We start from the raw sequence: 24941 nt of genomic DNA on the forward strand, positions 1-24941 counted from the left end.
TATCCTTTCACTTACTGATGAAAGCTTTGGATGAGTCCAATAGAAAGTAAGGATAAATATTCTAAGCCCAATCGTTTATATTAAATTTTGTTCAAGTAGGTTAAATGGAGTATGCATGTAGGATGTTTATATCTTACAAGGAAAGGAATGCCCTAGGGATGAATTAATGAAAACTAACCTTGCTGTTACAATCTATCAGTGACATGGGGAGCCTCTCTAGCAACTGAACACCCTCTTTCCTCTTTAGTGGGTAAAACCCAAAGTCTTCTTCCATCATTTCTGGTGGGGTCAGCTTCTCCTGACTGTTTTCTTTGGGTTCCTGTTTCTTCTTTGATGTTTGCCTGGATCCTGCTCTTCAGAGAAATGACTGCTAGGCTGAGGGCAGGGGATGTTAGGAATAAATTCATCATGCAGTCCCTAGAATTCCCAGGATGACTCTCTAGTGGCAATCTGTCCATGGTTGTCAGCATTCCCCTAGTAATGGGAAAGAAGACAGGGCATTTGCAAGGTAGGTCCCCACCTGCAGTATCTTTTTATTTTGGGTTACAGTCTATCAACGCTCTCATGTGAGTGATGTGAAGACAGTGAGCTTCTACAAAAACAAGGTCTTCAGAACCCTGAAAGCCACTACCAGCCTTCCCCAGGCTTCCTTTTTACTACCCACTATAGAGAACCCACTAATAGAACCTGAGGAAAAAACGGAAATAAAATTAGCCATTTTTAGGTAGATCACGGTGACTCAGGGAGAAGGAAGGGGAAAATTGTCAAAGTGTCTGCCTTCCCAAAGAATACTGTAGCACTTGCCAGCAGCTCTCCTGGCCTGTTTGTTACTCAGGTACCAAGCAGAATGACTGAAGGCAAGTATTTAAACTACAGGGCTACATGTTTAAAGGCACTTGGGTCTCCAGACCTTGTTTCTCTGTGTAGAGAAGGTGCAACAAAAGATGGCACATTTAGGAATCTGCATTACAGACACTTGCCAGGCTTGCCTGAGGACAACTGTGACTTTCTAACTCTAATCTGTTAGAAAAAGGTGACGGTTTTAAGGACAATCTCAACTACATATCAAAAGCTGCCCAGACACTGTGACTTAAGAGACATGCTCCTTTGGTCACACTCTAGTTTTTCTCTGAGAAAAACTTGTGTCTTGTTTTGTGGCCCAGGCTGGCCTCAAATTTGTAATCCTGCTTCAGCCTCCTGATTAACTGGGAATATAGGTACGGTCTACCAGGCCCAACATTATAGTTTCTTAATTTAATATCAGCTTTGATTTCCTGCTACCTCTTTTTCAGAAAGGCTATGTGACTCAGAGTGAGATAATAGGATATTAACATCTAGCAACTCATCCAGATTTGTCAGTGCCCAGACAGTGATTATTAACCCTTTCTTTCTGCTGAAGTTGTCCTTCTGGTTTGGATTTTTCTCTTTTAAATACATGGCTATTGTTTAACAATGATGCATCTATTTATCAAGGACTCAGGGAATAGTTACACACAATGATGTCTGGGATTTACCTTCCACAAGTGAGCATTAGAAAGTACAGTCGAAGGAAGAATTCAATAGATGGAACTTTCAAAATTCAGAAATAGGCTTCAAAGAGACCCAAGAGGTAGCCATCAGAGAGCCTGAACTTATAAAGATGGTATCAGAATATGGCTTTGGAATCTCATATATATAAAGTGAGATACTTGGTAATTTTCCTTTTTTCTTTAAAAAAAAAAAAACCCATAAGAGCTCCATTAAATTGCAACCAAATCAGGGTCACATAGGAAGTGAGCCTCATGACGGATGGACTGTCAAGAATCCCCACGTGTGTTATAAGGCTTGAAAATGTTACTGCCTCTTCTCGGGGTTTGCCACTGCTCAGCTATGGAATGCCTGTTTCCCCTTAACGTGGCACAGAGCCTTGTTTATCTGGGACTCAGCATCAGCTGGCTACGTTTAGAACACTTCTCCCACCTCATTTGCAGCTTCTCGCCTACAGATCACACACCTAGAGCTGATTTTCTTGAATTTGCACAATCTAAAAATTAAACTTGTGAGTCTGCATCACAGAATTCAGAACAGAGAGGCTGATACTCTTTCTCCTCTCTTTCCCTCTGCTTCAGTTCTTTTTAAATCAATTTTAACCACCCAAGCACATTTAGCTAATTTAACAAGTCACATTGTGTGTGTGTGTGTGTGTGAGAGAGAGAGAGAGAGAGAGAGAGAGAAGAGAGAGAGAGAGAGAGAGAGAGAGAGAGAGAGAGAAAGAGAGAGAGAGAGAGAGAGAGAGAGAGAGAGAGAGAGAGAGAGAGAGAGACCCACTTCCTTCTAGGCTGGGCATGTCTTTCTCGTCTTCTGAGACGTTATTTCCCTTAAGTGTCCTACGTTTCTGACTGCCTCTAAGTGTTGCCTATAGTTCTATCTTGGTTTCTCCTTTCACTGTATTTTCTCTATGTGGTGATTTCCATTTTGGCATAAATCCAAGCTCATTTATATTACCTCCCAATTTCCTTGATTGCATGGGTAAGCCTAGATATCTTTCTAGCATTTCTGGCCACGTTCCTTCCTATAACCTCTGATCTTGCCACCAAGGATGATTCACTGCTTTCAGAACACAGCCAGACTATTTCCAAATATATTCTTTGTTTTTGTCATGCTTTTTCTTCTACTACAGTGCACTGTCTTGTCTTACCTAGGCAGACTTCCCTGTACCTAAGAGCCCAGAAGCTTTTTTTTTTTTTTTTTAAACAAAGTTTCTCTATATAACAACAGCACTGGCTGTCCTGGAACTAACTCACTCAGTAGACAAGGATGCCCTTGAACTCACAGAGATTGCCTGCCTCTGCCTCCTGAGTGCTGGGATTAAAGGCCACCGCCAAGCTCCAGAAGCTTTTATTTATGGCTTTATTGAAGCTAAATTCTAAAGCTCTAGACTATACAGTTTGATATATCTTGAGATATACAGATACTCATAAACCATCATCTTTCTCAAAATATCTGCCACGCCCAACCTACTCTGTCTCATTATAGAGTGAGGTAGGGATAAGACATTTTGGTATGCTGCTATGCACTAGGATGAATGCATACACTAGGATGATGCAGATATACAATATATTGTATTATATTGTATTGTACAATATACGCTAATATACAATATATTTTTAAGAAGATAGGAGTTTGAGTGTGTTAACTGTAACTGATAAATGAATAGATAGATATACAGTATGTGGGTTTTTGCTTTTTCTTGTTTTTTGTTTCTTTTTTTCAGTCAAAACCAACTTTAATCAATAATTATCAATTATTATGAATACAAAGTAAATCATCCCCTTCAATCCCAATTGCCCAGGCATTTGTTAAAGGATTTCTGTAAGTTAGTTAATTATTTCTCACAAAAGTCCTGTGAAGTTGGTATTTAGAACAATCAAGAGGGCAGGGAAAAAATAACTTGGCCTAGTCATCATAGCAAACAAGGAGGGGGCATGACTCTAATTCATGTCTGTCTGTGGCAAGACCATAATATGTCCATAGCCTCTATTCTATACCTATATGATTTTAAATATCTACATAAAATATAGAAAACAGAAACAAAAACATATATGTCTTTCTGAGACAGCCTTAATTCACTTAATACAGTTATTTCTAGTTGTTGCAATCTTTAAAATCAATTAATGTAAGGACAATGTAATGTAAGCCATCATTCACATCTAAAGGCTGTGTTAACTCTTTAGATTATTCCTTGTCATAGTATTTCTTTATTCTTTTTGTTTCTTTTTTTAAAGACAGGTCTCACTTTGTAGTCCTGGCTGTCCTGTAGACCAGGATGGCCTCAAATTCATAGAGATCTATCTGACTCTGTCTCCTAAATGCTTGAAATATGTAGCACTTATATCAGACACTGGAAGTTTGCTTTCTTTCTCCTTCTTTCTCTTCTTCTTCCTCCTCCTCCTCCTCCTCCTCCTCCTCCTCCTCCTCCTCCTTCTCCTTCTTCTTCAGACAGGGTTTCTCTACATAGTTCCAGCTGTCCTGGAACTCACTATATAGACCAGGCTGGCCTTGAACTCACAGAGATCCACTAACCTCTACCTCCTGAATGCTCGCTCGGTGGGAGTTTGCTTTCTTATTCCTCTCATCAATCTGATGACATGGTTCTATTTTTTGCTACACTTTTCTGATTTCTATTCTCACTGTTTTCTACTCTGGTTTTTGTTTCTTTTCTTTCACTTTCTTTGGTTTAATTTGCTTGGAAGCTGAGGTCATTGATATGAGATCTTTCTTTCTTTTTCTTAATCTAGGCATTTAGTGATATATTTCCACATAAGTATTGTTTTAGCAGTATTACAAGAAATTGAAATGTTTCATTTTCATGTTCAAAATACTAGCTTTAATTTCCTCCTTAACCCATGGATTAATCTGGAGAATGCCACTTGTCTTTTGTTTAGAAATGTTATTTAGTTTTTATTATTTATTTTATTTTTAATTATTTGTCCATGTGTGGGTATGTGCACATGTGTGTAGGTGCCTATGGAGGCCACAATAGGGTGTTGGATCCCCTAGTAACAGTAGCAAAATTACAGCTATAAAGTAACAATGAAAGTAATTTTATGGTTGGGGGTCACCACAACATAAGGAGCTGTATTAGTGTGTGTGTGCATAATGTGCATTTAGTGGGCATACATTTGTATGTGCATATTCGTATAGTCAGTATAGGCAACCTTGTCAGTACAGGATCCTGTCTCTTCACTTTGAGACAGTCTCTTGTTTACTGTTGCACACATCAGACTCACTGGCTGGGGAGTTTCCAGGTTTTCTCCTGTTTCTGCCTCCCATCTTGCTGGAGGTGTACTGATTACAGCACTTCTGTATCCAGCTTAAAAAACATTTTTCTTTGATATTTACTTATTTATTTTGTGTGTATGTGTGAGGGTGTGCCCAAGTTATGACACACACGTGGAGGTTAGAGGATAACTTGCAGGAGCCCATCTTCTTCCACCACATGGCTTCTAGAGACTGAATGCAGACTGGCTGAAAGCACTTTTACTGACTGTACTGGCTGAGTCATCTTCTGACATGCCTACCTCCTTTAATGAGGGTCCTGGGTATTTGAACTCTGGTCCTCACAGTTGCAAGACAGAGGCTTTTTCCACTGAGCCATCTTCAGCACAACTTCCATTTCCCCCCCCTTGAGATAGGGTTTCTCTGTGTAGCTTTGGAGCCTGTCTAGTAACTCACTCTATAGACCAGGCTGGCCTCACAGAGATCCTGTCTCTGCCTCCTGAGTGCTGGGACTAAAGCCAGACTACTGCCTGGCTAAATTTCTTTTTAAAGTTTATTTGTTTATTTATTTATTTATTTATTTATTTATTTATTTATTATGTATACAACATTTTGCCTCCATGTATGCCTGCATGCCAGAAGAGGGCACCAGATCTCATTATAGATGGTTGTGAGCCACTATGTGGTTGCTGGGAATTGAACTCAGGTCCTCTGGAAGAGCAGTTAGTGCTCTTAACCTCTGAGCCATCTCTCCAGCTCTCTCCTGATGGGGGAAGTCCTTCTGTGTATATGTTTGTCTTATTGGTTGATAAATAAAGCACTGTTGGCCAATAGGGAAGCAAGATAGGTGGGGCTAGAAATGGAGGATTCTAGGAAATGTAGTAAAGAGGAGAGTTGCCATGTGACCCCAGGGAAGAGAGGACGGATGCCCCTGGCGTCCTCGATAAGTCTTTATAAAATGTGTAGATTAATGGTTATGGTTGATACTTAAGACAGAGCTAGCTAATAAGAAATTCTAGTCATTGGCCAGCAGTATTGTAACTAATATTAATCTCTGTGTATTATTAGGGGGTCCTAACGTGGCAGAAGAGTTATCGTTACAAATGGCGCCCATGTGGTTTTACGAACTTCCACATAACTTCACAAAAACTTAAAAAGGGATTTTATAAACAAAAAGAACAGAGACAAACACAGTTTCTTGGTAGCAACATTTTCTTGGGTGAGCTCCATTTCCCAGGATTAAGAGACATGCCTCGACTCCTTTTAAGAGCAGCTTTCTCATTTACATAGCGGCCAAAACCACAGCTGTTAGTGAGCACACTAGACTCATGTGATTAGAAAAAGATACAGATTTACATTAAAAAATATATACACATAGGTTTGGGGAGAAAATAAAAAATAATGATTAGCTGGGTATACCGACACACGCCTTTAATTCCAGCACTCCAGAAGCAGAGGCAGACGGATTTCCACAGAGAAACCCTGTCACAGGAAAAAAGAAAAAAAAAGGAAAAGAAATAGAATAATAAAAAGCCAGGTAAAATGGAAAATACTCACAGAGTCTGGATACTATATGTTATACTGTTATCTTTAAATTGTTTGATTGCCAAGGAAAGAGCTATAGCTGCTAAAATACATTCGATTATAGGTGCTGCTACATTAATCTAACATATATTTTAAAAATGCTTTGACTTCTAAATTTAAATATAAGGACAGGTTATTTGGGAAAAGAGTTTTTTCCTTGTGTTTCCACAGAAAATGGAAAGCTATGGATTTCTTCCAGACTAATATGGTTTGATGAAGCAAGACCCCCTGAAATAGTGTCCCAGGTGATCTAAAACAGCTGAGACAATACAGCCTTACAGACTACAAAAACAAGGACCTGGCCAGGTTTCTGTGTTTTATCATGATCCCCATGGTATGGACATCACACCTAACTATCAGGAAGCAGTTTGGAATGAACGATGCCCAAATTCCCAAATATTGTTTACAAATGTTTGTTTTCATTTAAATGGGGTTGGTTATAAATGGTAATGATAACAGTCAATCTCCTTTTAAAGGAAAAAAGGGGAATAGGATATAGAAATGAATACTTTGTATTGGTACAGATTTTCATTTATTGATACAACTTTAAGGTCAACTTTGTAATATGTGTACTTCTCTTCTTGTTTAGGTATTGTGTTTATACAGATCTTTTAAAATGTAATGCGTAATTAAATACGGATTGTATATAGTCAGGTATAATAGTTAAAAATTACAGTTAGGTTAGTTACATTTTCTAAATATAGAAAGATGTATTTGAGATGGACAGATATTCTTCAAACCTTTCAAAGACCTACAGAATATATAGCATTTAAATAGTTTAGGGTTTTTCTTGACAGTGAGACACAACTGCTCCTGGCACACCAATTATGTCAGAAAGGAGGATGGGCATCAGAGAAATTTAATGAGTTTGCTTTCAACATGGCAAGATTAGCCATTTAAGCAAGAAACTGCTCTTGCACAGACTGTTTGATAAACTGGACATGCAGGACCCACAGGAAAGTGACTGCTGAACTTGTAAAACAAGACAGTCCTGAAGGGTTCCTGCTTCATGGAGAAGTCTGCCAGACACACTGTGGCTGAAGATGGATGACTCAACATTACAGAGGAACTTTGGGTGACTGTTCAGGTAGTGAGATGTCTTGTCAGATCTACAATTTATATATCATCCTTCTGTGGTCTTTGATGGAGTTGAAGACAGATAGTTATGGTTATAATTTTCTTTAGTTATTATAAAAGATAAGCTACATATAAGACTTTAGACTCACAAAGATAGGATGACGGAATATTTCTTTAAATCTTGCTAAATGTTAGTAAACTAAATATTGTAACTATAGTTCTTACTTGATAACTGTTTTCTTATATATTTTACTATGTTAATTTTAAAACCCTTCTTATTTAGACAGAAAAGAGAAGTTGGTGGGGGAAGTCCTTCTGTGTATATGTTTGTCTTATTGATTGATAAATAAAGCACTGTTGGCCAATAGGGAAGCAAGATAGGTGGGGCTAGAAGTGGAGGAGGATTCTGGGAAATGTAGTAAAGAGGAGAGTTGCCATGTGATTCCCGGGGAAGAGAGGACATATGCCCCTGGCGTCCTCGATAAGTCTTTATAAAATATGTAGATTAATGGTTATCGTCGATACTTAAGACAGGGCTAGCAAATAAGAAATTCTAGTCACTGGCCAGCAGCACTGCAACTAATATAAGACTCTGTGTGTTATTTGGGGGCCCTAACGTGACAGTGGAACTCAGGCAGGTGGCTGTAAGAGTTATTGTTACACTCCTCCAAACTTCCATTTTTAAAAAGGGGTTTTTCAAAGATCTCTTTATCACTAATTTCTAACTTGATTTCACTACGATAGGGACCTAGAAACTTTTTCTAATCTTTATAAAGATTAGACCACGACATAGCACTATGGTTTATTTTGATAATGAAGCACTCAAAAAGTGTATTCTGATATCAGGTAGGATGTTTTGCAAAATATGCTAGCATTTTTGCTTATTATGGAAGTGCTTTAAATATGTTGCTCTACTGCTCTTGTCTACAGTGTTTCCAATGAAGCTTGCCAGTATCTTTATCTTTATTCCTCTGTATGTAATGTGTTTGCTTTTGGTTCCTTTTAAGACCTTTAGCCAGGTGTTGGTGGTGCACGCCTTTAATCCCAACTCTCGGGAGTCAGAGGCAGGCAGATCTCTGTGAGTTTGAGGCCAGCCTGGTCAACAGAGCAAGTTCCAGGACAGCCTCCAAAACAATACAGAGAAACCCTTTCTCAAAAAACCAAACAAACTAAACTAAAACCAAAACCAAAACCAAACCAAACCAAAACCAAAACCAAAACCAAAAAAAACCCAAAACACTTTAAATAAGTGATTTTGAGACACTTCACTGTGATGAGTTTATACTTTTCATTATTATTTTTGTGTCTGAGTTTCACTGAATTTTTTGGATCTGTGGTTTATAAAGTTTTTACCAAGGTTGGAAAATTGTAGCCATTATTTACTCACTTATCTGTCTGCTCTCCCTGGTCCACTGGCAACTTCATTTGCATGCTTTTAGGCCATCTGAAATCATTTCACAGTTGGTGATCCATTTGTTTTCAAGATCCTACTTTCTCACCATGTTTCACTTTGGGCAGTTTTTACTGTTAGGTATTCAGATCCATTGAGCTTCATTTCTGCACTGCTGAGTGTGTTTTTAACCTATCCACTGCTTTTTTTTTTTTTTTTTTTTTGGTTTTTTGAGACAGGGTTTCTCTGTGTAGCTTTGGAGCCTATCCTGGCACTCACTCTGGAGACCAGGCTGCCCTCGAACTCACAGAGATCCACCTGCCTCTGCCTCCTGAGTGCTGGGATTAAAGGCGTGAGCTACAACGCCCGGCCCATTCACTGCTTTTGTATTTTCCTATTTCACCTTTTTGTTAAACATGGTCATAGCAATTGCTTCTATGTCCTTGATGGTGGTTTCTAACCTATATGGTAACTTAGTCAATTCCTTAGGTCAATTTCTTTTTATAACAAGTTGTACCTTCCTTTCTTCCTGCCTTCCTTTCTTTTCTTTTCTTTTTTTTTTTTTCAGGCCTAAGATCTTTTGGCTGGATTCATAATGCAGAAATTGTGAACTTGGTGCTAAGTAATTTTATATTACATACAGATTTTTTTCCTTTGGGGTGTTTAAGATTTGTTAGAGAAGACCATAGCTGTAATTGGTCTAGAGTCAGTTAGTTTCTACTGCTAAAGGAAACCCCTTTGTGTCTAACATTCAATACTCCATTGGTCACTACAGGTGTCCCAGTCTAACTGTTGGGACAGGCACTGCTTTTCACTGTCTGAGAGCTGGGTGTTGGCACCTTTCATCTTTTGGACTGTCCTTTCTTCATCTTTGGGTACTTTTTTCTTTTCTTTTCTTTTTTTAAGATTTCATTCATTTATTATGATACAACATTCTGCCTCCATGTATATCTGCACACTAGAAGAGGACACCAGATCTCACAAGGGATGGTTGTGAGCCACCATGTGGCTGCCAGGAATTGAACTCAGGACCTCTGGAAGAACAGCCAGTGCTCCCAACCTCTGAGCCATCTCTCCAGCCCGGGTACTTTTCTTATACATCTATGCTTAACCCTCGCCATGTCCCAGAATTCTTCCTCTGTGCGTCCATCCTTTCTATCAGAGTCCTGTGACTTTGAGCCTCCCTGGTCTCTCTAGCTCATAAGCTTTGTTAATATCCCCTCCCTGTGCCATGGCCTGGCTACCCTCTCAAGACTGGAAGCTGGGGCAGCAGCCAATCTACTTTCATTTTCTGTGTTCAGGGATCATTTTCTTTCAGCTCCTGATATCTAGCCTTAAAAGCCATTGCTTCATCTACTTGTTTTTGGTTGTTTTAGGAAGGAGGGTAAACAGAAATTGTACTCTAGTGACTCCGTCTTGGATAGAAGCCTATGCTTTAGAGACTGTTTTTTAGGAGCTTGCCCAAACAAGACTCTCTTTGATGACCTTTTCCTAGAATTTTCTTCAGTTTTCTTAGGCCTGACTAAAGATGTACCCTGACCTCTGTGTTTTTTCCCCACCCTAATAATTTATTTATATAATTTTATGTGCATTGGTGTTTTGCCTACAAGTATATCTGTGTGAAGATGTCAGTCCCTCTAGAACTGGAGTCACAGACAGTTGTGAGCTGCCATGTGAGCACTGGGAATTGAACCAAGGTCCTCTCGAAGAGCAGCCAGTGTTCCTAACCACTGAGGCATTGCTCCAATGCAATAGAACATTTTCCCCCTTTTATTGACAGGGTTTCTCTGTGTAGCCCTCGCCGTCCTCAAACTCAGAGATCTGCCTGACTCTGCCTCCTGAGTGCTGAGATTAAAGGTGTATGCTGCCACCACCAGGCTTGCTTGACCTCTGTACTTTACACTAACTTCTTTATCTTCCTACAAACCTGTTATGAATTATACATTCTCCCCTTGCTAGAGCATGCTAGATGGAGAAGGCTGGCTTTTGTATTCCCACATACAATGTCTGAGATGTGACTGAGACTGAAGAAATAAGTATAATACATGAAATTTTCTTGTTTCTATGGTGCTAGCTAACTAACACTGACTTGTATGTTACTTTTTATTACCTAAATCATTTAAAAAGTATAGTTTAGCAGTATTAAGTATATTCACGGGGGCTGGAGAGATGGTCCAGTGGATTATAGCACTGGCTGCTATTCTAGAGGAGCCAAGTTTGATTGCCAGAACCCATATGGTGGCTCACAACTGTCTGTAACTATAGTTCCAGGGGATCTGATGCTATCTTCTGGCTTCTAAAGACATTACACACACACATACACACACACACACACACACACACACACACACACACACACACACGGTGCACAGACATACATGCAGGCAAAACACCTACACATACATTAAAAAAGTATATTCATATTCTATAAAACCTATTTTCAAACTACAAATAGAAATATATCCATATTTAAAATGAAAGAAAAGGGGATGGAGGGATGTCTCAGTGGTTAAGAGTACTGGCGCCTGTTCCAGAGGCCCAAGGTTCAGTTATCAGCACCTAGCACAACCATCTGTAACTCCAGCCCCAGGGGACTAGACTTTCCCTGTAGTATCCTTATGTACCAGATATATACTTGGTACACATACATACATTCAGGAGAAACACTCATACACATCAAATAAATCTAAAAAAATATATACATATAAAATAAATCAAAGTTCTTGAGACAGGTTCTCTCTATGTAGACTTGGCTGGCCTTGAATTCACAGAGACTGGCCTGCTTCTGCCTAAGTGCTTGGATTAAAGGTGTGCACTGCTGATACATCTTTTTTACCATTTGGATAAACCTTGGGACAGAAAATAGTTGATGAGCTCAAGACTCAGAGCTAGCCACCAGCCAGTCAGGACCAGAGCCTATGATGCCAATTTTCCCTCAGATCTTAGTCTTATTGGTTTTGTTAATTCAACACATTTGCTAACCAGGGAAGGCAAAGAATTGCCATGATTCAAAGAAGGCTCAGAAGTGAACACTTCCTAAATCTGCATGGCATAATTTAGTGAAGCTGGCTTGGGCTTTTTCATTTGTCTTGGTTAGCAAGTAATATAATATCTTTTAGCAAGTTGTTCCTGATATTTTTCGTGACAGGGCTCTGCTGAATCATGTAGTACTGTGCAACTGCAACCCTTTTCCATTCACACCTACATCTCTTTTCTCATTATACGCTAGTCAGATTCTTTTCTTTTTCAGACAGGGTTTCTCTGTGTGTAATCCTAGCTGCCCTGGAACTAATTCTGTAGACCAGGCTGGCCTCAAACTCACAGAGATCCGCCTGCCTCAGCCTCTGCCTTCCGAGTGCTGGGATTAAAGGTGTGTGACACCATGCTCAGCTTCACTCTAGCCATCACATCGTATCCCCTGAGACTGGGATCTAACACTTTCCTTCATTTGCTTCATTTCCCAATGATTCTGTCTTACCATGCATCAGGCGGATTTTTTTCCATTATGAAAACTTTGTGAATTTATTGGTTAACTAGTTGCTTTGTTTTTGGAATAAATGATTAGATCTAAAATAATCTCATAACATTTGAATAATTTTCCCAGGATTACAAAGTACATGACAATTATAGAAAAATTGATATTTCCTTCTTTGGACCTGTTTTTAAAAGAATACTCAAAATAAGGAATATTAAATCTAGGGCTGGAGAGATGGCTTAGTGGTTAGGATGACTGGCTGCTGTTCAAGAGAACCTATGTTGAATTCCCAGTACCCACACAGCTGGTCACAACTGTCTAACTCCAGTTCCAAGGGGATCTGATATCCTCTTCTGACCTGTGAGGGTACCAGGCACACACACGGTGCACAGGCATACATGTAGGCAAGACACTCATACTAATAAAATACACAAATTCTAAAAAAATCAAATGAAAAACACATTTTTCTCCTGTCAGTTCTTTTGGTTTTAGACACTGTAGAAAGAGAAGTAGGAATAACAACATGTCAAAGAGAGGCTCAAGTGAAGAATCACTGTTATCGTTCAAAGAAAGGCCACAGAATTACACAGAAAAGCCTGGGACCTGCAGAGGATGAGGCCAGATGCACAGCATGTGGGGATGACTAGCCTGTATCAACATTCCAACCACGTCTGTACCATTACGCTATGAAAATACAGCTAGAGACATTGGTATCACCTTGTGCTCTTGTGTCTAATGGTTTCCTATCCATATCCAAAGTTGCCTGTGACTCAGAATCACAGGCACTGGAGTCTTGGGGACACACATGGTCACAGAGGCGTTCCTACTCCAAACATGCACATGACATGCTGTGCTTAAAGGCAGAACTTCACATTTACTTTGCTGTGATTTTTTAAAATTGTTCTAGCATGACAAGATGTTCTGAATCCAGATTCTGCCATCCACAATGTAAGCTGTGTCCTTGGCAAATTCAGTGAGTAGGACTTTATTCAAGTTTCTGAGGACTGTCATGTGGGCCTTTTCCAATTAATTCTCTTCATGCTTCTACAGACTTTTATAGCTTTTCTCCCCACTAAAACTTGAAAATTATGTCTATTTTAGAAATCTGTGGAAAATTTATATTAGGTTCAACAACCATAATTAAAAAAAAAAAATGGTACTTGGAATGGAGACTCAGGGCTTTGGCTATGCCGGGCAAGTGTTCTGTCACCATCTCCACACCCTACTCTAGATATTTTGAGATAGGTAGGGTCTTGCTACATAGCTACATAAGATTTCTTGGAACTTGTTATATAATACTGTCTGACTTCTAACTTTTGATCCTCCTGCATTAGCCTTCCAAATGCTGGGCTTGCAAGTGTGTGTTACCATACCCAGCTAATATACTTGTCATTTTGGCATCTTTTTTTCACACTAGCAAAACCAGGCACATCTTCAGCTGTCTTCATTATTTGGGCTGTTTTTTTCTGCATGGCTGATCAGTTTCTGAAGGTGGAGGTTCAGTTGTACATGCCTGTGTTCTCTGGATGTGAGTCATCTGGCCTGGAGGTCTGAACTAATAAAGCACCCAGCTGTTCTTGTTTTTCCTAGCTGGGCTTTACATTCCCCTTAGTGCTTATGTTCAGCTTTAAACATCTCTAAGTGGATAAGATGACACCATTATATGACACCATTTGCTCTGGACAGTGACGTCTTTCAGTCCCCATTCCACAAATTGCTTTCCTTGTTTTTGTTATTTTCCCCATGACTCATTGGTTTAGGATTTTCTTGGACCTAGGTGACAGAAACCCATTCATAAATAAAAAGAAACTTGCCAAATGGCAAATTCATCAAAGTTTCAATCTGTTGAATGACCAAGTTTGCCAAATTTACCAAATTTGTATATTTATCGAAGTGTTTTTTGTTGGGTGTACCGTCAGAGCTGGGCTGTGACTGTGCTCCTGGGCCCCCAGAGTCTTGCTCACATTCAGCCCATTTCTTTTTGGTCTCTTGCTCCTGCTACCCCTCAGCTTCCTGACCCAGTATACTTGGCACCTGGTACACAGCCACTTCTCTTTCTCTTCTGTCTCCTTTGTTCTGGCTACTTAACAGCTGGAGCATCATGCCTAGAACAGGCTGTTTTAAACTATTGTTATGAGAAAAAATGAAAATTGGTCACTTAGAGCTCTGGGTGTGGTGGTGAATAACTTTAACCCCAGCATTTGAGAAGAAAGAGGCAGGAGGTGGATCTCGGTGAGTTCAAGGCCAGCCTGGTCTATATATTGAGTTCCAGGACACCAGGAGAGATTCTGTCTCAAATACCAAGTTAATAAATACAATTAAAAAAGATCCCAAAGCTATTAAATGCCACTTTTTCAAATTAGACAGTTTAAAACCTATCAAAAGAGACTTTTTTCTTTTGCAAACAGGTCCATTTGGTAAGTTAGATGAGGTACTTATTGGGCAGATTTGATAGAATACCAACTATCAAATAAGTAATGACTAAAATACCTTTTCATAGTGAATGTGAAAACCTGTAGACCTTCTCAACTATTTTATAGTTTCAACTCTGGTTTGGAAAGCATGAAGTGTTGGTTTCTAGGATGGGGATCTGCACGATCGAGAATCTACGTTGATGCTTTTGGTAATCATACCCCAGTGTCTAGCACTGCTGTTTGGATATGGTTATGTGTACTTCTGTGACTAGAGTGCACAACACCTGTATGGAACCATCTCACAGAAGGATGTCCTCCCCTGACCATTCTACATAAATTACAGATGCAAGTCTGTGTATAATATACTTTTATGCTATAATTCCTTAAAAGACTAAATTAACTAAAAAGTCTTAGTTTTCTCTAACTTGAACATTCCTTTAAATGCCGTTAATTTTCAAGTATACAGTACAATGTCAACTGTGTGCAAAGCACACTGGTGAATTGTGGTTCTGACAAGTATCTCCACTTCAGATAGTATAAACTCTTAAATCAAGCACAGCATCCACTCAAGACTGCAATGTGCCCCCCCCCCCATTGCACATATGCAGATCTAGGCTGCTCTGGGAGTTAGCACTTTGATTCTCAAGCAGTGCATTGGGATAATATTTATGCATTAGGCTTTGTCTCTTTGAATGCACACGCACACACACATTAAGATGTACTTATTTTTTATTTTATGGATGTTTTGCCTACATGTATGCCTGTGTAGCACATGTGTAGAGTGACTGCAGAGGCTAGAGGATGGTGTCTGATCCCCTGGAACTAGAGCTACAGATGGTTGTGAGCCACTATGTAGGTGCTGGGAACTGAACCCAGGTCCTCTACAAGAGCAACAAATGTTCTTACCTGATGATCTATCTCTGCAGCCTCCAGTTTTATATCGTTATACTTATTGTCTTCCCATTATTTATATGAGAAAGTTCAAATGCATAGATACAGGATTTTATAAACTTTGGCTCATCTCTTCTAACCTTATATCTTTGATTTCTTGCAATCACCCAGTTCTCCAAATGTACTAGGACATTAACCTTCATCAAGATTTTGCATTCTGCTCCCCTTTCTGGGGGAAAATCTTGATCTACATTGCAACTGGTCACTTCTCTATAGTCTTTCTTATAAGATTAAGAGCTATTTTAAGAAAATGGACTTGAGCTGGGCAGTGGTGGCACACACCTTTAATACCAGCACTTGGGAGGCAGAGGGAGGCAGATCTCTATGAGATCGAGGTCAGCCTGATCTATGAAGCTACACAGAGAAACCCTGTCTCGGATGAAAAGAAAAACAAAGAAAAGAAAAGAAAGAAAAGAAAATGGACTTGAGTAGTCCATCTTTATGCCCCCACCCACACCACCCACCATCTAGTGGTAGATGTTTTGTGAATTCATGATGAATGATGGCATGAAAATGGAACAGAGTTTAATGCAGATAAAACACTTGGTTAACTGTGTTGTGCTTACATAAAATCCTGATCCCAACATAGCTCATAGGACCTGAAATAAACACATTAAGAAAGCTTTTAAAAATCCCATTAGAGTTATAGCTGACATTCATGTTAGAAAAAAATCAAACAGATAGCACAAGCCAGGGTATTATCCACTAATTATCTGGTGAATTTGGGAATACCTCAGTATCTCCATTTTGACCTACATTGCCAAGTTCAGTGCTATGGCCTTTCAAAAACTCATATGACTATTCTAAATGTACATTATCTACCTGTGGAGAGGCTGAAAAGATGTACTTTGGGATTTATTCTTTCAACATGAAAGGCAATGATGGACACGTCACAAAGCAAATAAATAGCTTTGATCTGCACAAAAATGCCCTTAGAAAGCCTCCATCATAAAGGCAGTTACAAAGGAGGAAGCCTGTGTACCCTGCACCCTAGAGGGAGCTCTGTTCTAGAAGGTGGTGGCTCAGGATCCACAGGCACTGTGCAGAGAAGTAGGTCTGGTTCAGTGCTCACAGGAGATGGCACCCACTACTGTTTGATTTGGTCCCTGGCTTAGTCACACTGAAAACCTTTAAAATTTCTCTCCGTGCTCTTGTTACCACAGATGGCTCTGAGCATATGTGTAAATAGCTTGAGTTTGTTATGTAGAAGCCTGCACATGGGGTTTCCTATCTGGGAAGAGGCAGGTGGGGCCCCACTGCAAACGGTCTTAGAGTAACTAAAAACCATTGCTTAGGATGACTGACACCTCCTTCTGGGACAAGCAGGTGTCACAAAGCCTGACTGGTGTGATTCCTCTGCCGAGTAGCTTTTCCTATCTCCATTACCCCCATTCCCTTTTCCTGCCAAACCTTCCCCTTAACCTGGCCTCTCTCTACAGCAGATTAGGGATATTTATTTTGTATTTTTACTTGGAAATGACTTTTAAAACTTGAGGGTTTAGTGGTTTAATTAAAAAAAATCTACTTTGGGCTGGGCATGGTGGCCCAGTACTAAGGAGGCAAAGGCAAGGGGATCTTTGTGAGTTCTTGGCCAGCCTGGTCTACATAGCAAGTTCTGGGCCAGCCAGGACTACACAGAGAGACCCTGTCTTGAAACCCAAACCAAAACCAAAAACCAACAAGACAACCCCCCAAACAAACAAACAAAAAAAAAAACAAACCAAAACAAAAAAACACAAAGACAACAAAAACAACCCCCCCCCCCCGCCAAACAAACAAAAACCCCTACTTTTGTCTCAATGGTTCAGCAAATTGACCATATTAAAATCTGATATGTTCAGCTGAATACCTTCCTGTCAGCACTGCACACATTTATTGTGTGTAGACTTGCATTCCTGGAGTAGATGCTTTAGTAGCTTGGGGTGGGGCCTGCAACTTGCCTTTTGAGCAAGTACCCTCAAAGAATACCAATGCAGAAGACTTTAGGGAGCCCCTTGACACACAGAGGAAGCTTGTCAGTGCTTTCTCATAATGGATGCATGTTTATTTGACTGCATGGAAATACCACGATCTACTTAACCATGTTTATCTTGATCGACTTTTTTTTTTATAACTTCAATGTATTTACAATTTTAAAAAATGTTATACCATTTTGTCTTTCCTGTTTATGCTCATTTTTATTTTCTGTGTGTCCGTGTGATAATGTGTGTGTATGCATGTATATGCAGGTAAACTTGCCTATATGTGCACATTTGGAGGCTAGAGGTTGACATTAGGTTTTTCTTCTGCTTCAATTTTTGAAACAGGCTCTCTCAATGAACCTGGAGCTGCCTATTTGGGCTAGACTAGCCGGCCAGCAAGTCCTGGGGATCTGCCCATCTTCACCCTCTAGCACATTCCTCAGTGCCTGGCTTTGAGGGGGATTAGAAGTCAGGTTCTCATGCTTGCACAGCAGGCACTTTATGATTCAAGCCATCTCCCCAGTCCACTTCTGCTTTTTGCAGGAAGGACCAGCTTCACATACTTCACATCCTAGCACCCCTACCTAAATGTAACCTCATCTTCCTCGAAAAACTGCTCCTCTCTTACCCCTGCATTGAGACTATGATATTCTGAGAAACACCTTCCTCTGATCCAAGTGATTGCCATTGGGTAGGTATTCCACCTATGCTATTACAATCTCATTGCTCTGGCTACAGTCACTGAGCTAGTGGTAACATCTCCCTGGGATTCTTGGACAATAACCCCTAGATTATGACCTTACTTTCCCCTGAGAATTATTTGCAGACAATTCCAGTCATATGGAAGGAGCTACTAGAGGAGAGTGAAGGTGGTAAACAAGAAGATGAAAGAGAGATTGTGACAGGCCTTAAATTCCTAATCATAGTGCCTCTGCCAAGGAATGCCAGGAGGGGATACACTTTGTGACGTGTCTGACTGCTAAACACAAATGACAACTTGGTTGGGCATATAATTTTTGAGCCATAACCTTTCCCTCTTAAAAGACTGAAGATGTTGCTCCAGGGGATTGAGATATTTACTGTTGCTGAGAAAGCAATTCTATATTTTTGTCCTTTGTAAGGGAATTTCTTCTCATTCCTAGGTTGTACACACACACACACACACACACACACACACACACACACACACACACACACAGAGAGAGAGAGAGAGAGAGAGAGAGAGAGAGAGAGAGAGCGAGAGAGAGAGAGAGGTGTTCAAGTCAAAGATTTGAGAGACAGAGAGAGACAGATAGAGATAGAAACACAGAGACAGAGACAGCTAACCCTTAAATTCAAAGCATCACCATGGTAACACATAGCCATTCACTAGATCTCCATGTAAAATACTTGCAGTACAGAAATCTTTAAAAGTTTTAAATGACCATACTTTACAGACTATAAGATCCTCCCTATAAGATGCATCATTTTTCTTATGTTGCTAAAATGTTGCCTGTTGTAGCTATGGCGATCTGCCAATTATAAGTCCCATCTAAATTTCAGAGATGTTAAAATTAAAAACATACAGTTAAATCTGTGAGAATGAAGAATCACTTCTGCTCAGTTGTGTCCTTTTCAAGTATACCTGCCACTTGAATGTAAGGCTTTTGTTCTCAGCTCTCTCTGACATTTTCTAAACCTCTGTTCTTGGGGCTGGAGAGATGGTGCAGTGGTTAAAAGCGTTGCTGCTTTTGTAGGGGACTCAAGTTCTATTCCTAACACTCACATCAGGCGGCTTAGAGTTGCCTGTAACTCTAGCTCCCAGGGCACCTGCTGCCTCTGGCCTCCTCTGGCGCCTACCACTCATTTACAGACATTAAAACAAACAAACAAACAAACAAAAAAACCCCCAAAATCTTAAACCATCATTCTCTTCTGTATACTGTTTTACTATTATTTTCTAAATCTATTTTCTGCAACATCAACTGCCATTTTCATATTTTAATGATGACTTAATGTCTTTAAAATCTTTGACTTGAACACCTGAATATCTTTAGCTGTTTCTCAGCCAGTGTTTTCATTTATCTTCATATATTTTCTTGAAGCAGATAGTTTCTATAATTATGAATTTCCTGATATAATTCTTTTCAGAAATAGGCTTTTCTTTTAGGTCTTATTTACATCTCTCCTGCTGATAGTATCTGTCCTTATAGGCTCCTGCCTAAGAAGCCATCTTTCAGCCCTGGGGTCCTCACATGAAAGGGGGCACATGGAGCCTTCTGGGTTCTTTCTTCCAGTCCACCTGTTTGTAGTTAGAATCCCCAGCTCAGCTTTTAAGTTGGGGAGCTGGCTTATGTGCACAGCCTCCAGTTGTGGTTTCAAAGTCTTTTACTTATTAAGAAACTGCTGATCTGAGCAGGAATCTCTACATCCTGCCTCCTCGTCAGCTCACTGACAAGGAGAGTCTGGAATTATTTCTAGTTGTTTAGTTGTTAAAGAAAAGTGAACTCGAAGCTGCAACCATCAGCACATCACATACCCATGGCTCTTCCAGCTCATAAACTTTTTAGTTGCTGACTTTATATCTGAAATACCTAATCACTGGGTCCCTGGACACACTGCATTGTTTAGAGCTATACTGTGAATAGTACAAGGGAAGTGGTATTCATAAAGGGAAGGGCATTATAAAAGGATTCTTCCTGTCTTTCATACAAGAAGAAGACTGTTACCATCTTCTGGTAGGCAAGGTACATAGGTCCGTGAGAAAGTGCCAGAGGCATCCTACTGCCAGCTGGCCCTCATCCATGGCAGTTACCTACTTAACAGTATTCAACTAGTATTTACAGAGAACCTTCCATGTGCCAGGCTCTGCTTAAAACATGAAGACTGCTGTGATGAGTAGAAACAGAGTCTGTTCCATGGACTCATATGTCAGCCACAGTGCATACAACAAACACACACATACAGGAAAGGTATGTAGGGTCAGATGAAGATGAAAGGGTGTATATGGGGGGAGAACTCAAGCAAGGCAGGGGAGAAGACTGTAGGATTGGGGAAGGGCTGCTCCTTGTAGGGCAGCCAGGGAAAGCCTATGGGATAACAGGAGAAAGCAAGGCTGCCTCTGTCACTGGGCCAGTGTTTGAGCAGTATTTCCAATTTGTATACTGTGGAAAGTTTCACTCCTTCCCTGTTTCCCTGTACATCTCTATTGGAAGCAAAGGAAGGTGAATCATGATCATTCACTTTTAACCTGGATTATCTCAATAATTAGAATTTTAAATATCCCAAGAAGAGCATGGTGACACACTCCTGAATCCTAACACTTGAGGAGGAAGACAGTGAATTGGAGGCTAACCCGGGCTACATGGTAAGACCCTGGAGGTAGAAGGAAGTAATCATATATGCCAATGAGACAGGTCAAAATTAATGAACAAAAAGCCGGGCATAGTGTGCATGCCTTGAATACCCAGCACTTGGCAGGCAGAGGCAGGTGGACTTTTGTGAGTTTGAGGCCAGCCTGGTCTACATGATAAGTTCCAGAATAGCTAGAGCTACACAGTGAGACCCTCTATGGTCAGCAACATGGTCATGTTCAACTGTATTTATTTTACTTGCAGATTTTTAGTTGGAATATAAATCACATTATAAGCATCCAGATATTTGGGGGAAGCACTTTAGAAATGCCTATCAAGGGTCATGAAAATGCTTATCATGGAGATGGGAGGCACAGCAGGAAGGGGCTGGGTGAGGGGAGGGTGGTCGAGGCAATAAGGGTAGTAGCTGAGAACCCTGGGATGTGACTTTCTTCTTTGCTTCCTCCACCATAGTTATAAGGCTACTTCTCCCCGGGCACTTAACTATCCTATCTGGGAAGTGACAGTCTGCTTAGCTTACGTCTTTTTTTTTTTTTTTTTTTTTTTCTTTTTTTCTTGAGACAGGTTTCTCTGTGTAGCCCTGCCTGTCCTGGAACTCTTTCTGTAGACCAGGCTGGCCTCAAACTTACAGAGATGCACCTGCCTCTGCCTCCTGAATTAAAGGTGTGGGTCACTACTGCTAGCTGTGCTTAGTTTTTTTTTAAAGATTTTATTTATTTATTATATATATAACATTCTGCTTCCATGTATACCTGCACACCAGAAAAGGGCACCAGATCTCATAACAGATGGTTGTGAGCCACCATGTGGTTGCTGGGAATTGAACTCAGGACCTCTGGAAGAGCAGTCGGTGCTCTTAATCTTTGAGCCATCTCTCCAGCCCACAGTTTTGTTTTTTAAAAGACTTATTTATTTATTATGTACACAGTCTTCTGCCAGCAGGTATGCATGCATATTTTATTATAGATGGTTGTGAGCCACCATGTTGTTATAGGGAATGTAACTCACGTCCTCTGGAAGAACAGCTAGTGCTCTTAACCTCTGTGCCATCTCTGTAGCTCCTGTGCTTACAGTTTTGATGGAGAGTTAAAGGAAAAAAAAAAAGAAAAATAGAACTCCATCTAAGAAACAGGTCAAATATCCAGATAAATTTAGCGACAGTGCCCCTTTATTAAAGCAGATATTACACTGCTTCATGCGGCTTGTGAGAAGCAAGGTAGCAGATGGCACTAACTTCTGCTTTCATGGCAGACATAGAACAGGAACAAGGAAATTTCCATGCCTGAGACTGGGGCTATACTGAGGTTTCCAGCAGCTAGACAGGCAAATGCCTGGACAGCTGCTTAGGGCAGATGGGTCCTTTGACAGCTTCATGTTGCAGTTTTTGGTGATTTCTGTGTTGGGAAGGTCAACATGACACCATCTGTTTACTGATGAGCAGAATCCTCACTACCAGCAGGTAGTCACTGCTGAGTGAAATGCAAACCAAGAGGCAGGTTCACCCTTTCTAATGCCCGTGAGCAAACTTGGTCTGGCCAATCTTGCCTCTACAGCCTCAGAAAGCACAGCTTCCCTGTGATCCGTGAGGTGGGAGCCTGGCAACAGTAGTAATACCAAGAGGGTCAAGATACAGAAACTCTACAAGACATACCTTTTGTTTCTACTTTTCCAGTTAGGAAAATGAGCATATGAAGGAATTTAGAGCCAACTATAAATATTAAAAACAAGCTTCCATGCATTAAAGTGAAAAATGTTTGATAGCGTATTTTCTGCAAAAGGTTGACAGTGAGCAAGCAGTCTCAATGCCACCTTTCTCCCAGGGTTGAGGTGTTCCTCTTCTCCAGAGGGAGCTGCCTATTTCCTGCACAGCTTTCTGGATACAGTTATGTGTGTATGCGTCTACCTACACCTGTAGATGTTGGCTTAGTAGGAAAGAAGGAAAGGAAACATGCATGTCACCACTTAAGTAAAAACCCTGCAACAGAAGATATCTATAATACAGATATTTAGGAGGAGAAGGTGCCCCATGTGCTGGGATAACAGGCACAAGGCACCATGCCCAGCTTTCAATGTGGATTATAACATAGATGTGGAGTTTGTCTCTCTAAGGAGATAGCTGTGTTCACACAAATGGCGGCTGGCCACATACATCATTTTGCACATTGCCTTGCCCCCCTAACTTTAGAAATGGCTTCATGCCAACAGATGGAGCTCTTGTTGTCCTGCTGGTTTCATGTGACAACAAAGGCACTGAGAACTACTGCAGGAGGCAAACCCAGTAACTTCACTGGCACATTCCAAACACATCTGATTTTAGGTCTTTGCTGGTCTAGGTGAGACCTCTTACCTGTGGACTACAGCCAGCACCAACTGGCACAGTTCTTGTTTCTGGGTGGTGTCTGTTCTTATGGTCTATCCTTGAGCCATACTGGTTATCTATTAAATAATCTTTTTTTGGGCACATGTGTGTTCTAGAAATTGAACTGTTTGAGGTCCTGAATTAGATCGTTGGCCCTGAATAAGCTGAGTGTCACCTAGAAAATACTTTATTAAAGACTGTCTTCTGAAGCTGGGCGTTGATGGCGCACGCCTTTAATCCCAGCACTTGGGAGGCTGAGGCAGGCGGATCTCTGTGAGTTCAAGGCCAGCCTGGTCTCCAGAGTGAGTGCCAGGATAGGCTCCAAAGCTACACAAAGAAACCCCGCCTCAAAAAAAAAAAAAAAAAAAAAAAAAAGACTGTCTTCTGGGCAAGGGGTGAAGTCAGTGGGAGAGCATGTGCTTAGCCTGTGTGAGTCCATGCCCCGCCCCCTTCACTCACTGTCTTCAGATGCTGTAGAACACGAGATAAACAGGTGGTTCGTGCTCAGGGATTACAGGTACAGGTAGAGTGAGCACTGCAGGAGATGAGAAGAAAGGTTTACCTACACTGAGATGGGGTTACTTTGAGGATTCTCATGGAAGAAGTACCAGGACCTGTCTGGCTCCAGCTCACCCAAGAAGATGGTGCTAGAGATCAATTTACTGAATTGACTTAGCCCTTGTTTTTATAAAGCCTTCTGCCTCAAGTTAACTCATAAATGTCTGAAATCATGGCTTGCGTATTCTTGCCATTTGTATGCCTGATAATCTTTGATTGGATGTCAGACATTGTGAATTCTACCTTACTGGCTGTGAAAAATTTGGGGTTCTTGTATAATATATTCATGCAGGGCATAGTGTCACAAGCCTTTAACCCCAGCCCTTGGGAGGCAGAAGCAGGCAGATCTCTGTGAGTTCGAGCCAGCTTGGTCTACAGAGTTTGTTACAGGACAGCCAAGGCTGTTACACAGAGAAACTCTGACTCTAAAAACCAACAAAATGTAACATAACAAAACAAACCTCATGAGATTTGCCCCAGAATATGTTCTATGGAAGCAGGTGGGCTTAGTTTTGAAGATTTACTGGACAATATTTTCTATAAAAGCACTGATGGATCCTAGAGCCAATTATTATTTCTCATCCTGAGGCAAAATCTTCCTGAGTCCTAATACAAATGTCTGTAATGATGGTGTGCCCAGTCTGCCTTGAAAGGACCTTTGTTGTCCCTGGCACTCACCCGGTTACCATTCCCTACCTATGGGGTTTCCCTCCTCACATACACATTAGCTATTTGGGTGTGCTTGGGGGGATGTCTTATGAGATCTTTAGGGGTTTCTGATTGCCTCTTTTCTCTGGCACTTTGATCTTCAGAGTTGGTGGCTTAGCCTCCTCAGGCTACACATAGCCTCAGGGAGAATACTGTGTTCTACCTGGGTTCCATGTGTGCGCCATGGCCTAGTGACTCTGCCCAGTAGGCCTCCCTTGTTTTCAAGCACTTCCCGTTTGCCCTTGCCTGATGTTCTAGGTCTTGAAAATGTTTTTTATTTTATGTGCATTGGTATTTTGCCTCCATGTATGTTTGTGTGAGGGTGTCAGGTTCCCTTGAACTGGAGTTACAGT

At 40.7% G+C, this 24941-nt stretch overlaps 1 protein-coding gene across 4 annotated transcripts in view; it reads right to left on the bottom strand.

The window, feature by feature from the left end:
• Myo1d (myosin ID) overlaps positions 1 to 24941 on the bottom strand; it is a 303156-nt gene that overhangs the window by 58596 nt on the left and 219619 nt on the right. The window contains exons 22-23 of one of the 4 annotated variants that reach the window (XM_027426508.2): positions 23782 to 23857; positions 22112 to 22558 (exon numbers count right to left, since the gene is read on the bottom strand). The exons of 2 other annotated variants lie outside the window; for them this stretch is intronic. In XM_027426508.2, coding sequence (XP_027282309.1) covers positions 23827 to 23857 — 31 coding nt within the window. In that variant the 3' untranslated portion in view covers positions 22112 to 22558; positions 23782 to 23826. Of the gene's footprint in view, positions 1 to 5952; positions 6241 to 22111; positions 22559 to 23781; positions 23858 to 24941 lie in introns of those variants that run through there. One more of the 4 variants, XM_027426507.2, reaches the window with a different exon arrangement.

Source organism: Cricetulus griseus, chromosome 7 (genome assembly GCF_003668045.3).
Source record: "Cricetulus griseus strain 17A/GY chromosome 7, alternate assembly CriGri-PICRH-1.0, whole genome shotgun sequence".
NCBI lineage: Eukaryota > Metazoa > Chordata > Mammalia > Rodentia > Cricetidae > Cricetulus > Cricetulus griseus.